We start from the raw sequence: 15,396 nt of genomic DNA on the forward strand, positions 1-15,396 counted from the left end.
AAATAATCATAAAAAAATATTTTGTCAACTGAAATAATTAACAAACTTTAAAAAAAGAAAACTATACTGAAACTATTAAATTTGACTTTTTTTCCCCTCTAAACTTTTGGCAAAAATCAAGCTTTTTTTTCTAATGGCAGTTTGCAAGCTTCTGAATCTGGCTATCACTAGCTAACTAGTAGACGTAACATGCAACAATTTCAAAGATTGTACTGAGTTACAGTTCATACAAGGATATCAGTCAATTGAAATAAGTCATTAGGCTCTAATTTATGGATTTCACATGACTGGGGAATACAGAGATGCATCTGTTGGTCACACATACCTTAAAAAAGAAGTAGGGGTGTGGATCACAAAACCAGTCAGTATCTGGTGTGGCCACCATTTGCCTCATGGAGCGCGACACATCTCCTTCACATAGAGTTGATCAGGCTGTTGATTGTGGGCTGTGGAATGTTGTCCCACTCCTCTTCAATGGTTGTGCAAAGTTGCTGGATATTGAAGGGCTCTGGAACACGCTGTCGTACACGTCGATCCAGAGCATCCAAAACATTCTCAATGGGTGACATGTCTGGTGAGTATGTAGGCCATGGTAGAACTGGGACATTTTCAGCTTCCAGGAATTGTGTACAGATCCTTGCGAAATGGGGCCGTGCATCATCATGCTGAAACATGAGGTGATGAATGGCACGACAATGGGATCTCGTCACGGTATCTCTGTGCATTCAAACTGACATTGATAAAATGCAATTGTGTTCATTGTCTGTAGCTTATGCCTGCCCATAACATAACCCCACCGCCACCATGGGGAACTCTGTTCACAACGTTGATATCAGCAAACCGCTCGCCCAACAAACCGATTTGCCATTTGTCCATTATAGTTGAAACTGGGATTCATCCATGAAGAGCACACTTCTCCAACGTGCCAGTTGCCATTGAAGGTGAGCATTTGCTCACTGAAGTCCGTTACGACACCGAACTGCACTCAGGTCAAGACCCTGGTGAGGATGACGAGCACACAGATGAGCTTCCCTGAGACAGTTTGTGCAGAGATTTTTCGGTTGTGCAAACCCACAGTTTCATCGGTGGCTGGTCTCAGCCTTTTCCGCAGGTAAAGAAGGTGGATTTTGAGGTCCTGGACTGGCGTGGTTACACGTGGTCTGTAGTTGTGAGGCTGGTTGGAGGCTGGGGGCTTATGGTAGAGAAAGGAACATTACATCCTCTGGCGGACATTTCCAATGATGAACTACTGTATCTGTCATGAAATGGGTGTCATCTCAAATTCACATCTACAGACATACTTAGATATACTGTATAATATTGTACTGAAATCCAAAATATTGATGGAATGATTATATCATAATTTGCTTGTCATCAACCCTGCCTATCTGTCGAGAATCGAGAAAAAGGAGGAAGCTTCTGAGAATGGCTGGGCCCTCCAACTGCACTCATGACTCTTACAGCTGAGAATTCAACCAAATGTAAAGGCCAGCAATTTACGCAAAAACATAGCAGTGCATTGTTTCATTTGATGTTGAATTCAAATTCTTTCCACATCTCCCTTTTTGTCTCTTTCTGTCTGTTCTCTCTTTCCTCCTCCCACTTTCTCCATACCTCCATTTCTCTCTGGCCACCCAGGTGACTGTCTCTGTGGATGGGATCTTGTCCACCACCGGCTACACCCAGGAGGACTACACCATGCTGGGCTCTGATGACTTCTTCTACATTGGGGGGAGTCCCAACACGGCTGACCTCCCTGGCTCCCCAGTCAGCAATAACTTCATGGGCTGTCTCAAAGACGTAAGTACTGGTCAACTGCCCTCATTGAGCTGTGTTCACATTCACAAACACCATTCACTTTGTAACATGACAGATTTGTTGTTGTTATTGAGGAATGCATCACTTGGAATTTAGATGTTAAACCTCCCAGTGCGTCACACAGGAAGAACATACCATGTTTATATTTGTCAATTGTTTCAGTTGCTAGTTAATGACAGATTGTAATGTGTGAACACATGCAGTGCTCTAAGTGTTTAGCTGTGTAGCCATAGAGTGAGCCATAGTGTAGTCTTAGTGTGAGCCATAGTGTAGTCTTAGTGTGAGCCATAGTGTAGTCTTAGTGTGAGCCATAGTGTAGTCTTAGTGTGAGCCATAGTGTAGTCTTAGTGTGAGCCATAGTGTGAGCCATAGCTGTGAGCCATAGCTGTGTAGCCATAGAGTGAGCCATAGTGTGAGCCATAGTGTAGTCTTAGTGTGAGCCATAGTGTAGTCTTAGTGTGAGCCATAGTGTAGTCTTAGTGTGAGCCATAGTGTAGTCTTAGTGTGAGCCATAGTGTAGTCTTAGTGTGAGCCATAGTGTAGTCTTAGTGTGAGCCATAGTGTGAGCCATAGCTGTGAGCCATAGCTGTGTAGCCATAGAGTGAGCCATAGAGTGAGCCATAGTGTAGTCTTAGTGTGAGCCATAGTGTAGTCTTAGTGTGAGCCATAGTGTAGTCTTAGTGTAAGCCATAGTGTAGTCTTAGTGTGAGCCATAGTGTAGTCTTAGTGTGAGCCATAGTGTGAGCCATAGTGTAGTCTTAGTGTGAGCCATAGTGTAGTCTTAGTGTGAGCCATAGCTGTGAGCCATAGCTGTGTAGCCATAGAGTGAGCCATAGAGTGAGCCATAGTGTAGTCTTAGTGTGAGCCATAGTGTAGTCTTAGTGTGAGCCATAGTGTAGTCTTAGTGTGAGCCATAGTGTAGTCTTAGTGTGAGCCATAGTGTAGTCTTAGTGTGAGCCATAGTGTAGTCTTAGTGTGAGCCATAGTGTAGTCTTAGTGTGAGCCATAGTGTGAGCCATAGCTGTGAGCCATAGCTGTGTAGCCATAGAGTGAGCCATAGAGTGAGCCATAGTGTAGTCTTAGTGTGAGCCATAGTGTGAGCCATAGCTGTGAGCCATAGCTGTGAGCCTTAGCTGTGTAGCCATAGCGTAGCCATAGCTGTGAGCTATAGTGAGCCATAGTGTGAGCCATAATGTAGCCATGGTGTAGACCATAGAGTGAGCCATAGGGTGAGCCATAGAGTGAGCCATAGTGTGAGCAATAATGTAGCCATAGAGTGAGCCATAGTGTAGCCATAGTGTGAGCCATAGTGTAGCCATAGCTGTGAGCCATAGTGTAGCCATAGCTGTGAGCCATAGTGTAGCCATAGCTGTGAGCCATAACTGTGTTTAATTTGTATACCTCTGCATATCACCTGGCATTGTACAGTATGGTAATTGGTCAGGTATGAATGTAGTTATGGCCTTGAATTATACAATAACATGTCTACCTGTATATGAACATCAGACTTTCTATTCTGTTGAATAATGCAGGTTCCACCCCCCCCACCCTCGTTGTGACCTTCCTATACACCCTCTCTCTCTCTCTCTCTCTTTCTCTCTCTCTCTCTCTCTCTCTCTCTCTCTCTTGCCGTCTCTTTCCATCTCTCTCTCTCTCTCTCTCTCTCTCTCTCTCTCTCTCTCTCTCTCTCTCTCTCTCTGTCTCTCGCCATCTCTCTCTCCCTCCCTCCCCATCTCTCTCTCTATCTCTCTCTCTACCGCCCCCTCTCTATATATATATTCCCTCCCTCCCTCCCCATCTCTCTCTCTCTCTCTCTCTCTCTCTTTCTCCGTCTGTTTTTCCCTCCCTCCTTCTCTCTCTCAGACAGAGCACATGTGTAATGAAACTGTGCCAGTGTTAGTGAGGTCTTAGCTTTACCATCCTGACAGCCAAATTAGACATTGATCTCCTTCATGGATTCCCAGGCAGCACATCCCTCCCTCTGTCTTTGTCTAGTTGACTCCTTCATTTATTAATAATGTCCACCTCTTTATTGATTGAGCAGTGCTTCTCACTGTCCTTGTTTCCTAAAGTGTTTTTTACAGGATTCCCAATACCAATATACTGATACACTGTCAAATAAATCAGGAGTCTGTAACATTCATTGTGTGATAGATATTGGTGGACTATACTGTATGTCAGGGCTAGGATGGGTCTGAAGGGAATTACTGATAAACATACATTTGATAGCAGGTTGAACAATATACAGTGGGATCTACATTGGGATCCAAAAGGATTGGATCCCTTGATTAAGATCAGCAAAAAAGACAGTCTAAAATAAATAATACAAATAGTGAGCTATATAGTATGTTATATATTTTTTTTACAAGTTGTATAATTTTCTACCAATACAATTGCTCAGAGAAAGAGATTTTGTTTAACAAGTAATGCAAAGAAATCTAAGAAGATTGGGGTCAAAATGATTGGATCTCCCGTTTTCAATACTCCAGCACCTTCCCCTTACGAGGATAACGACACTGAGCCTTTTAAAAAATATATCATCGTTGGCAGCTTCAGAGTTGCAAAGAAAAAGCCATATCTTAGACTGGCCAATAAAAAGAAAAGAACACAGACACTGGACAGAGGAACTCTGCCTAGAAGGCCAACAGCCCAGAGTCGCCTCTTCACTGTTGACGTTGAGACTGGTGTTTTGTGGGTACTATTTAATGAAGCTGCCAGTTGAGGACTTGGGAGGTGTCTGTATCTCAAACTAGACTTTAATGTACTTGTCCTCTTGCTCAGTTGTTCACCGGGGCCTCCCACTCCTCTTTCTATTCTGGTTAGGGACAGTTTGCTCTGTTCTGTGAAGGGAGTATGTTGTACGAGATCATCAGTTTCTTGGCAATTTCTTGCATGGAATAGCCTTCATTTCTCAGAACAAGAATAGACTGACGAGTTTCAGAAGAAAGTTCATTTTGAACCTGTAATCGAACCCACAAATGCTGATGCTCCAGATACTCAACTAGTCTAAAGAAGGCCAGTTGTTTTGCTTCTTCTTTCATCAGCACAACAGATTTCAGCTGTGCTAACATAATTGCGAAGGGTTTTCTAATGATCAATTAGCCTTTTAAAATGTTATATTTGGATTAGCTAACACAACGTGCCATTGGAACACAGGAGTGATGGTTGCTGATAATGGGCCTCTGTACGCCTATGTAGATATTCCATAAAAAATCAGCCATTTCCAAGAACAATAGTAATTTACAACATGAACAATGTCTACACTGTATTTCGGATCAATTTGATGTTATTTTAATGGACAAAAAAACGTGCTTTTCTTTCAAAAACAAGGACATTTCTAAGTGACCACAAACTTTTGAACTGTAGTGTAAGTGTATCAGTAATTCCCAAAGAAACCTCCTAGCTCTGATACTATGTAGTCCTCCAATATCTATCACACAATGTTACGCTGAAACAGGCATCAGGAGTCTGTATCAGTATGATTGATACTACCAAAAAAGAGAGAGGTATTGAGTGTCATTCTGACATTTTTACTACTTTTCCCACCTATGGCTGAAGTTGACTCTCCAACAATTGCATTTTTCATACTGTGGTTCACTTCTTATTCTTCTCATGAGATGTATTTTTTTGGCCTGGCGATTACTGGTAATTGTATCGTGTGAATCCAAGCTGCTTGCTTGTGTATTTTGATTCAGAGAGACACTGAAGTTATCACCCTGAAGCAGGGCGTCAGTCAGCTTTTGACTGCAAGTGCCGTTGGTGTGAAAATGAAAAACATGTTCAGCTGTGCCTGCCTACTGCCTCCATCTGCACACAGGAACAGTGTACATGTAACAGACAGGCAGACAGACAGACAGACAGGCAGGCGGGCGGGCAGGCAGGCAGGCGGGCGGGCGGGCGGGCGGACGGACGGGCGGACGGACAGACAGACAGACAGACTTGTTAAAAAACCACAACATGCACTTAAAATTAACCTTACAATGAGCAGGGTTGGGCGATGGGTGGTCTATGGTGATAGGTGGGATGGGCTGAGAGTGGCTGAGGGGTGGGATTAAAGAGCTGATGTCTATGGTGATAGGTGGGATGGGCTGAGAGTGGCTGAGGGGCGGGATTAAAGAGCTGATGTCTATGGTGATAGGTGGATGGGCTGAGAGTGGCTGAGGGGTGGGATTAAAGAGCTGATGTCTATGGTGATAGGTGGGATGGGCTGAGAGTGGTTGAGGGCCGGGATTAAAGAGTTGATGTCTATGGTGATAGGTGGGATGGGCTGAGAGTGGCTGGGGCTGGATTAAAGAGCTGATGTCTATGGTGATAGGTGGGATGGGATGAGAGTGGCTGAGGGGCGGGATTAAAGAGCTGATGTCTATGGTGATAGGTGGGATGGGCTGAGAGTGGCTGAGGGGCGGGATTAAAGAGCTGATGTCTATGGTGATAGGCGGGATGGGCTGAGAGTGGCTGAGGGGCGGGATTAAAGAGCTGAGGTCTATGGTGATAGGTGGGATGGGATGAGAGTGGCTGAGAGCTGATGTTTGGTAAATTATTATTGTTAAGTGACTGCTTTATATAAAAGTACCATGTACAGTTGCAGTTGGAAGTTTACATAAACTTAGGTTGGAGTCATTAAAACTCATTTTTCAACCACTCCACAAATGTCTTGTTAATTAACAAACTATAGTTTTGGCAAGTCAGTTAGGACATCTACTTTGTGCATGACACAAGCAATTTTTCTAACAATTGTTTACAGACAGATTATTTCACTTATAATTCACTGTATCACAATTCCAGTGGGTCAGACGTTTACATACACTAAGTTGACTGTGCCTTTAAACAGCTTGGAAAATTAAAGAAAATTATGTCATGGCTTTAGAAGCTTCTGATAGGCTAATTGACATAATTTGAGTCAATTGGAGGTGTACCTGTGGATGTATTTCAAGACCTACCTTCAAACTCAGTACCTCTTTGCTAAACATAATGGGAAAATCAAAAGAAATCAGCAAAGACCTCAGAAAAAAAATTGTAGACCTCCACAAGTCTGGTTCATCCTTGGGAGCAATTTCCAAACGCCTGAAGGTACCACGTTCATCTGTACAAACAATAGTACATAAGTAGAAACACCATGGGACCACGCAGCTGTCATACCGTCCAGGAAGGAGACGCGTTCTGTCTCCTAGAGATGAACGTACTTTGGTGTGAAAAGTGCAAAACAATCCCAGAACAGCAGCAAAGGACCATGTGAAGATGCTGGAGGAAACAGTTACAAAAGTATCTATATCCACAGTAAAAACTAGTCCTATATCGACATAACCTGAAAGGCTGCTCAGCAAGGAAGAAGCCACTGCTCCAAAACCATCATAGAAAAAAGCCAGACTGCGGTTCGCAACTGCACATGGGGACAAATATCATACTTTTTGGAGAAATGTCCTCTGGTCTGATTAATCAAAAATAGAACTGTTTGGCCATAATGACCATCGTTATGTTTGGAGGAAAAAGGGGGAGGCTTGCAAGCCAAAGAACACCATCCCAACCGTGAAGCACGGGGGTGGCAGCTTCATGCTGTGGGGGTGCTTTGCTGCAGGAGGGACAGGTGCACTTCACAAAATAGATGGCATCATGAGGCAGTACAATTATGTGGATATATTGAAGCAACATCTCAAGCCATTAGTCAGGAAGTTAAAGCTTGGTCGCAAATGGGTCTTCCAAACGGACAATGACCCCAAGCATACTTCCAAAGTTGTGGCAAAATGGCTTAAGGACAACAAAGTCAAGGTATTGGAGTGGCCATCACAAAGCCTTGACCTCAATCCCATAGAAAGATTGTGCAGAACTGAAAAAGCGTGTGCGAGCAAAGAGGCCTACAAACCTAACTCAGTTACACCAGCTCTGTCAGGAGGAATTTCTTCTGACCCACTGGGAATGTGATGTAAGAAATAAAAGCTGAAATAAATCATTCTCTCTACTATTATTCTGACATTTCACATTCTTAAAATAAAGTGGTGATCCTAACTGAACTAAGACAGGGTATTTTTACTTGGATGAAATGTCAAGAATTGTGGAAAACTGAGTTGAAATGTATTTGGTGTATGTAAACTTCTGGCTTCAACTATATGTATATAAAATGTATATGTAAAATGTATATGTAAAATGTATATGTAAAATGTATATATAAAATGTAAATGTAAAATGTATATGTAAAATGTATATGTAAAATGTATATGTAAAATGTATGTATATGTAGCAGAAAAGCTGTAAAGAACGTAAAGATATTTGTCCTCCGAAGAGTGGGGTGGTGGAGGGGTAAAAAACATTTATATATATATAAGACAGGCAGGCAGGCATGAAGACAGACAGACAGGCAGGCAGGCAGGCAGGCATGAAGACAGACAGACAGGCAGGCAGGCATGAAGACAGACAGACAGGCAGGCAGGCATGAAGGCAGACAGGCAGGCAGGCAGGCATGAAGACAGGCAGACAGGCAGGCAGGCATGAAGACAGACAGACAGACAGGCAGGCAGGCATGAAGAAAGACAGGCAGGCAGGCAGGCATGAAGACAGACAGACAGGCAGGCAGGCATGAAGACAGACAGGCAGGCAGGCAGGCATGAAGACAGACAGGCAGGCATGAAGCCAGACAGACAGACAGGCAGGCAGGCATGAAGACAGACAGGCAGGCAGGCAGGCATGAAGACAGACAGACAGGCAGGCAGGCAGGCATGAAGACAGACAGGCAGGCAGGCATGAAGACAGACAGGCAGGCAGGCAGGCATGAAGACAGACAGACAGGCAGACAGGCAGGCATGAAGACAGACAGGCAGGCAGGCAGGCATGAAGACAGACAGGCAGGCATGAAGCCAGACAGACAGACAGGCAGGCATGAAGCCAGACAGACAGGCAGGCAGGCATGAAGACAGACAGACAGGCAGGCAGGCATGAAGACAGACAGGCAGGCAGGCAGGCAGGCATGAAGACAGACAGACAGACAGACAGACAGGCAGGCATGAAGACAGACAGGCAGGCAGGCATGAAGACAGACAGGCAGGCAGGCATGAAGACAGACAGGCAGGCAGGCAGGTAGGCATGAAGACAGACAGGCAGGCATGAAGACAGACAGGCAGGCAGGCATGACGACAGGCAGGCAGGCAGGCATGAAGACAGACAGGCAGGCAGGCATGAAGACAGACAGGCAGGCATGAAGACAGGCAGGCAGGCAGGCATGAAGACAGACAGGCAGGCAGGCATGAAGACAGACAGACAGGCAGGCATGAAGACAGACAGGCAGGCAGGCATGAAGACAGACAGACAGGCAGGCATGAAGACAGACAGGCAGGCAGGCATGAAGACAGACAGGCAGGCAGGCATGACAGACAGACAGGCAGGCATGCATGACAGACTGGCAGGCAAGCATGAAGACAGACAGACAGGCACGCAGGCAGGCATGATAGACAGACAGACAGACAGACAGACAGACAGACAGACAGACAGGCAGGCAGGCAGGCAGGCAGGCAGGCAGGCAGGCATGAACACAGGCAGGCAGGCAGGCATGAAGACAGGCATGAAGACAGGCATGAAGACAGGCAGGCAGGCATGAAGACAGGCATGAAGACAGGCAGGCATGAAGACAGGCAGGCAGGCATGAAGACAGACAGGCAGGCATGAAGACAGGCATTAAGACAGGCAGGCAGGCATGAAGACAGGCAGGCAGGCATGAAGACAGGCATGAAGAGAGGCAGGCAGGCATGAAGACAGGCAGGCAGGCATGAAGACAGGCATGAATACAAACAGGCAGGCATGAAGACAGACAGGCAGGCATAAAGACAAGCATGAAGACAGACAGGCAGACAGACAGGGCAGGCAGACAGACTGGCAGGGTGGCAGGCAGGGAGATTCAATTTATGATCTGATGTGTTGTATTCAGTCATGTATTCTGTAATGTATTCTGTAATCTATTCAGTCATGTATTCTGTAATGTATTCTGTAATCTATTCAGTCATGTATTCTGTAATGTATTCTGTAATCTATTCAGTCATGTATTCTGTAATGCATTCTGTAATCTATTCACTCATGTATTCTGTAATGCATTCTGTAATCTATTCAGTCATGTATTCTGTAATGCATTCTGTAATCTATTCAGTCATGTATTCTGTAATGTATTCTGTAATCTATTCAGTCATGTATTCTGTAATCTATTCAGTCATGTATTCGGTAATGTATTCTGTAATCTATTCAGTCATGTATTCTGTAATGTATTCTGTAATCTATTCACTCATGTATTCTGTAATGCATTCTGTAATCTATTCAGTCATGTATTCTGTAATGCATTCTGTAATCTATTCAGTCATGTATTCTGTAATGTATTCTGTAATCTATTCAGTCATGTATTCTGTAATGTATTCTGTAATCTATTCAGTCATGTATTCTGTAATGTATTCTGTAATCTATTCAGTCATGTATTCGGTAATGTATTCTGTAATCTATTCAGTCATGTATTCTGTAATGTATTGTGTAATCTATTCAGTCATGTATTCTGTAATGTATTCTGTAATCTATTCAGTCATGTATTCTGTAATCTATTCAGTCATGTATTCTGTAATCTATTCAGTCATGTATTCTGTAATGTCTGGAGTGGATGTCTAGTAATGATTAATGGCATTATGTATGTTGTTGTTTGAAGTCTGACTGTAAAAAATATATACAATTACTCAGGGGAATCTTTTGTCACATTTCATAGATAGAAACAGTTTCAATGAATGACAAATTGTTGCTTGAATCTTAAGGTTTGTTATTGAGTACAATCACAGAAAAGAGTGAGGAATGAGGTCAATAACAGGACAGAAATTGGTCTCTCCGCAGCCACCCACTCAGTGACAGTCCTGTCCCCTGTTCCTGTCCCTATAGGTGGTTTACAAGAACAATGAGTTCAGACTGGAGCTGTCTCGTCTGGCTGCAGAGCGGGACCCTCAGGTCAGTGTTCACGGTGACCTGACATTCCGCTGTGAGGATGTGGCGGCCCTGGAGCCAGTCACCTTCGACACGCCCGCCTCCTACCTCACCCTGCCCAGGTGGAACACCAAGAAGACCGGCTCCATCTCCTTTGACTTCCGGACCACGGAGCCCAGCGGCCTGCTGCTGTTCAGCCACGGGGACAGACGTCTGCAGGACCTAGACAGACAGCCAGACAGGCAGGCCAGGGCTCATTACTTTGCCATGGAGCTAATGGACGGCTTTCTCTACCTGGTGATGGACATGGGCTCTGGCAGCATCAAGATGAAGGCCAGCAACAAGAGGGTCAACGATGGGGAGTGGTGCCACGTGGACTTCCAGAGGGAGGGGCGTAAAGGTGAGGGGAAGCACACATGAAGGTTCTGATAAGCTCTGATTGGCCCGTTAGGTGAGATTGAATAAGGCTTCAACCAGTGAGCCTAATGGGGGCATGTCCCATAGTGAGATGACAAAGTTTCTGGCTTGTGAAATTACATTCACTATAACTATATAGAGACACTCATATTTTAGCTTACTTTTAATGTTTCTTTGCTGCAGTCAGAGATGCTGTGTGCATATCCAGTTTTAATTACAGTCTTATTTTTAGCAGTTATAATCTATGTATGACATTTCATAAATTGCCTTAACCTATTTTGCAAGTGGCCAATTATACTGTCACCTACCTCATGTGGGGAAATGTCTGTCCTCATTAGCCGAGCCCAGTGATTCCAGCCGGTTTGCTTACAGTTTAGGATTATGCTATGACAAAGACCTGAGACATTCTTCTTCATTAGTCATTCCACAGTTTTACACCTGGTATACCTTGTGGATATCCTCTTCTGTTTGATGTTATATCCTAATGAATAGCTAGAACCACTGTGTTTATCACATCCTCCAATAGCAACACAGGAACTCACACTCTCACTTTATCTTCCCACTCCTCCACCAACACTCATTACTCACACACACCTGCACATCTTCTCAAACACACATGCAGTGAGGTGAGACAGCCTTGATAATAGTTGACTCACTCTGTTTTTTCCTTCAGGCTCCATCTCGGTGAACAGCCGCAGCACACCATTCTCTGCGAATGAAGGCAATGAGATCTTAGACCTGGAGGGCGATATGTACCTGGGGGGTTTGCCCGAGGCACGCCAGCGCCTCATCCTCCCCCCAGAAGTCTGGACGGCCCCCCTCAACCTGGGCTACGTGGGCTGCATGCGGGACCTGTTTATGGATGGGCGGAGCCGGGACCTGAGGAGACTGGCAGAGATCCAGAGTGCCTCTGGAGTCAGCAGCTTCTGCACCAGGGAAACACACATCAGGTGTGGCAGAGACGTCTGTGGCAACGGTGGGCAGTGCCGCGAGGGCTGGAACCGTCATGTGTGTGATTGCACCAGCACGGGCTACCTGGGTCCCAACTGTGAGAGCGGTGAGAGAGAGGGACAGCGGGATGGGGAAACTGTGAAAGTGGTGAGAGAGGGACAGCGGGATGGGGAAACTGTGTAAGAGCGGTGAGAGAGGGACAGTGGGTTGGGGAAACTGTGAGAGCGGTGAGAGAGGGACAGCGGGATGGGGAAACTGTGAAAGTGGTGAGAGAGGGACAGCGGGATGGGGAAACTGTGTAAGAGCGGTGAGAGAGGGACAGTGGGTTGGGGAAACTGTGAGAGTGGTGAGAGCGAGGGACAGTGGGTTGGGGAAACTGTTAGAGCGGTGAGAGAGGGACAGCGGGATGGGGAAACTGTGAAAGTGGTGAGAGATGGACAGCGGTTTGGGGAAACTGTGAAAGAGCGGTGAGAGAGGGACAGTGGGTTGGGGAAACTGTGAAAGTGGTGAGAGAGGGACAGCGGGTTGGGGAAACTGTGAAAGTGGTGAGAGAGGGACAGCGGGTTGGGGAAACTGTGAAAGTGGTGAGAGGGGGACAGTGGGTTGGGGAAACTGTGAAAGCAGTGAGAGAGAGGGACAGCGGGTTGGGGAAACTGTGAGAGCGGTGAGAGAGGGACAGTGGGTTGGGGAAACTGTTAGAGCTGTGAGAGAGGGACAGTGGGTTGGGGAAACTGTGAGAGCGGTGAGAGAGGGACAGCGGGATGGGGAAACTGTGAGAGCGGTGAGAGAGGGACAGTGGGTTGGGGAAACTGTAAAGTGGTGAGAGAGGGACAGCGGTTTGGGGAAACTGTAAAGTGGTGAGAGAGGGACAGCGGGTTGGGGAAACTGTGTAAGAGCGGTGAGAGAGGGACAGTGGGTTGGGGAAACTGTGAAGGGGTGAGAGAGGGACAGTGGGTTGGGGAAACTGTGAAAGTGGTGAGAGGGGGACAGCGGGTTGGGGAAACTGTGAGAGTGGTGAGAGAGGGACAGTGGGTTGGGGAAACTGTGAAGTGATGAGAGGGGGACAGCGGGTTGGGGAAACTGTGAAAGCAGTGAGAGAGAGGGACAGCGGGTTGGGGAAACTGTGAGAGCAGTGAGAGAGGGACAGTGGGTTGGGGAAACTGTGGAAAGCGGTGAGAGCGAGGGACAGCGGGTTGGGGAAACTGTGAAAGTGGTGAGAGATGGACAGCGGGTTGGGGAAACTGTGAAAGTGGTAAGAGAGAGGGACAGCGGGTTGGGGAAACTGTGAAAGTGGTGAGAGAGGGACAGCGGGATGGGGAAACTGTGAAAGTGGTGAGAGAGAGGGACAGCGGGTTGGGGAAACTGTGAAAGTGGTGAGAGAGGGACAGCGGGATGGGGAAACTGTGAAAGTGGTGAGAGATGGACAGTGGGTTGGGGAAACTGTGAAAGTGGTGAGAGAGGGACAGCGGGATGGGGAAACTGTGAGAGTGGTGAGAGATGGACAGTGGGTTGGGGAAACTGTGAAAGTGGTGAGAGAGGGACAGCGGGATGGGGAAACTGTGAAAGTGGTGAGAGAGGGACAGCGGGATGGGGAAACTGTGAAAGTGGTGAGAGAGGGACAGCGGGATGGGGAAACTGTGAAAGTGGTGAGAGAGAGGGACAGCGGGTTGGGGAAACTGTGAAAGTGGTGAGAGAGGGACAGTGGGTTGGGGAAACTGTGAAAGTGGTGAGAGATGGACAGTGGGTTGGGGAAACTGTGAAAGTGGTGAGAGAGGGACAGCGGGATGGGGAATGTTGTTCCCGGTTGAATAGATACCGCAAGCAGTGAGAGAGAGGGACAGCGGGTTGGGGAAACTGTGAGAGCGGTGAGAGAGGGACAGTGGGTTGGGGAAACTGTTAGAGCTGTGAGAGAGGGACAGTGGGTTGGGGAAACTGTGAGAGCGGTGAGAGAGGGACAGCGGGATGGGGAAACTGTGAGAGCGGTGAGAGAGGGACAGTGGGTTGGGGAAACTGTAAAGTGGTGAGAGAGGGACAGCGGTTTGGGGAAACTGTAAAGTGGTGAGAGAGGGACAGCGGGTTGGGGAAACTGTGTAAGAGCGGTGAGAGAGGGACAGTGGGTTGGGGAAACTGTGAAGGGGTGAGAGAGGGACAGTGGGTTGGGGAAACTGTGAAAGTGGTGAGAGGGGGACAGCGGGTTGGGGAAACTGTGAGAGTGGTGAGAGAGGGACAGTGGGTTGGGGAAACTGTGAAGTGATGAGAGGGGGACAGCGGGTTGGGGAAACTGTGAAAGCAGTGAGAGAGAGGGACAGCGGGTTGGGGAAACTGTGAGAGCAGTGAGAGAGGGACAGTGGGTTGGGGAAACTGTGGAAAGCGGTGAGAGCGAGGGACAGCGGGTTGGGGAAACTGTGAAAGTGGTGAGAGATGGACAGCGGGTTGGGGAAACTGTGAAAGTGGTAAGAGAGAGGGACAGCGGGTTGGGGAAACTGTGAAAGTGGTGAGAGAGGGACAGCGGGATGGGGAAACTGTGAAAGTGGTGAGAGAGAGGGACAGCGGGTTGGGGAAACTGTGAAAGTGGTGAGAGAGGGACAGCGGGATGGGGAAACTGTGAAAGTGGTGAGAGATGGACAGTGGGTTGGGGAAACTGTGAAAGTGGTGAGAGAGGGGGGGAATGTTGTTCCCGGTTGAATAGATACCGCAAAACTTTTTAAAGTTTTCAGATATTTCATACAGACAATGTAAATTAAATTACATTTATGTGAGTCATTCAAGGGGTAACTTCCCACTTCATTAGCGATCTGTTAGTGAAGTGGCAGTACGTGAGGAATAAACACTGCTGATTCATCAGTATTGTGGTGGGCTCTCCAGAAGTCTAAATCACCCTGCATCTACCACAGAGATCTTTCTCACAGAGAGGAGAGCAACCCCATTGTGAAGCCATTTGGCTGATAACATTGAGGGATATAAATGGAATCCTCATCCTATTTGTGGCCTGAATAGAAATCTATGAGAAGAGGATGATTAGAGAGGCATCACATAACAGAGCTGTGTGGTGTATTACAGGCTTTTCCTGCCATCTAGTGTTCCTGCAGGAAACTGACCAACAGACATACATGGAAAAACACTGTTAGATGTGGTTCACCAATGATCACATCTTACATTGAATTCTTAATTTATTCTGAATCATGTGCTTATTCAGTGTTGAGTGTATAGGAAATTGTTCTGTGCTGTACGGGAACATTTGTGACCAAAACATTAGCTAACCCTGTTTCCCTGTCT

At 46.6% G+C, this 15,396-nt stretch overlaps 1 protein-coding gene across 3 annotated transcripts in view; it reads left to right on the plus strand.

Annotated features, from left to right (window-relative positions):
• Positions 1 to 15,396, plus strand: part of LOC139388292 (neurexin 2a) — a 284,104-nt gene that overhangs the window by 73,339 nt on the left and 195,369 nt on the right. For all 3 annotated transcript variants that reach the window (XM_071134879.1, XM_071134880.1, XM_071134881.1), the window contains 3 exons: positions 1,639 to 1,800; positions 10,711 to 11,152; positions 11,843 to 12,226. In XM_071134879.1, coding sequence (XP_070990980.1) covers positions 1,639 to 1,800; positions 10,711 to 11,152; positions 11,843 to 12,226 — 988 coding nt within the window. The remainder of the gene's footprint in view (positions 1 to 1,638; positions 1,801 to 10,710; positions 11,153 to 11,842; positions 12,227 to 15,396) is intronic.

The sequence above is a fragment of the Oncorhynchus clarkii genome, chromosome 29 (assembly GCF_045791955.1).
Source record: "Oncorhynchus clarkii lewisi isolate Uvic-CL-2024 chromosome 29, UVic_Ocla_1.0, whole genome shotgun sequence".
Lineage (NCBI taxonomy): Eukaryota > Metazoa > Chordata > Actinopteri > Salmoniformes > Salmonidae > Oncorhynchus > Oncorhynchus clarkii.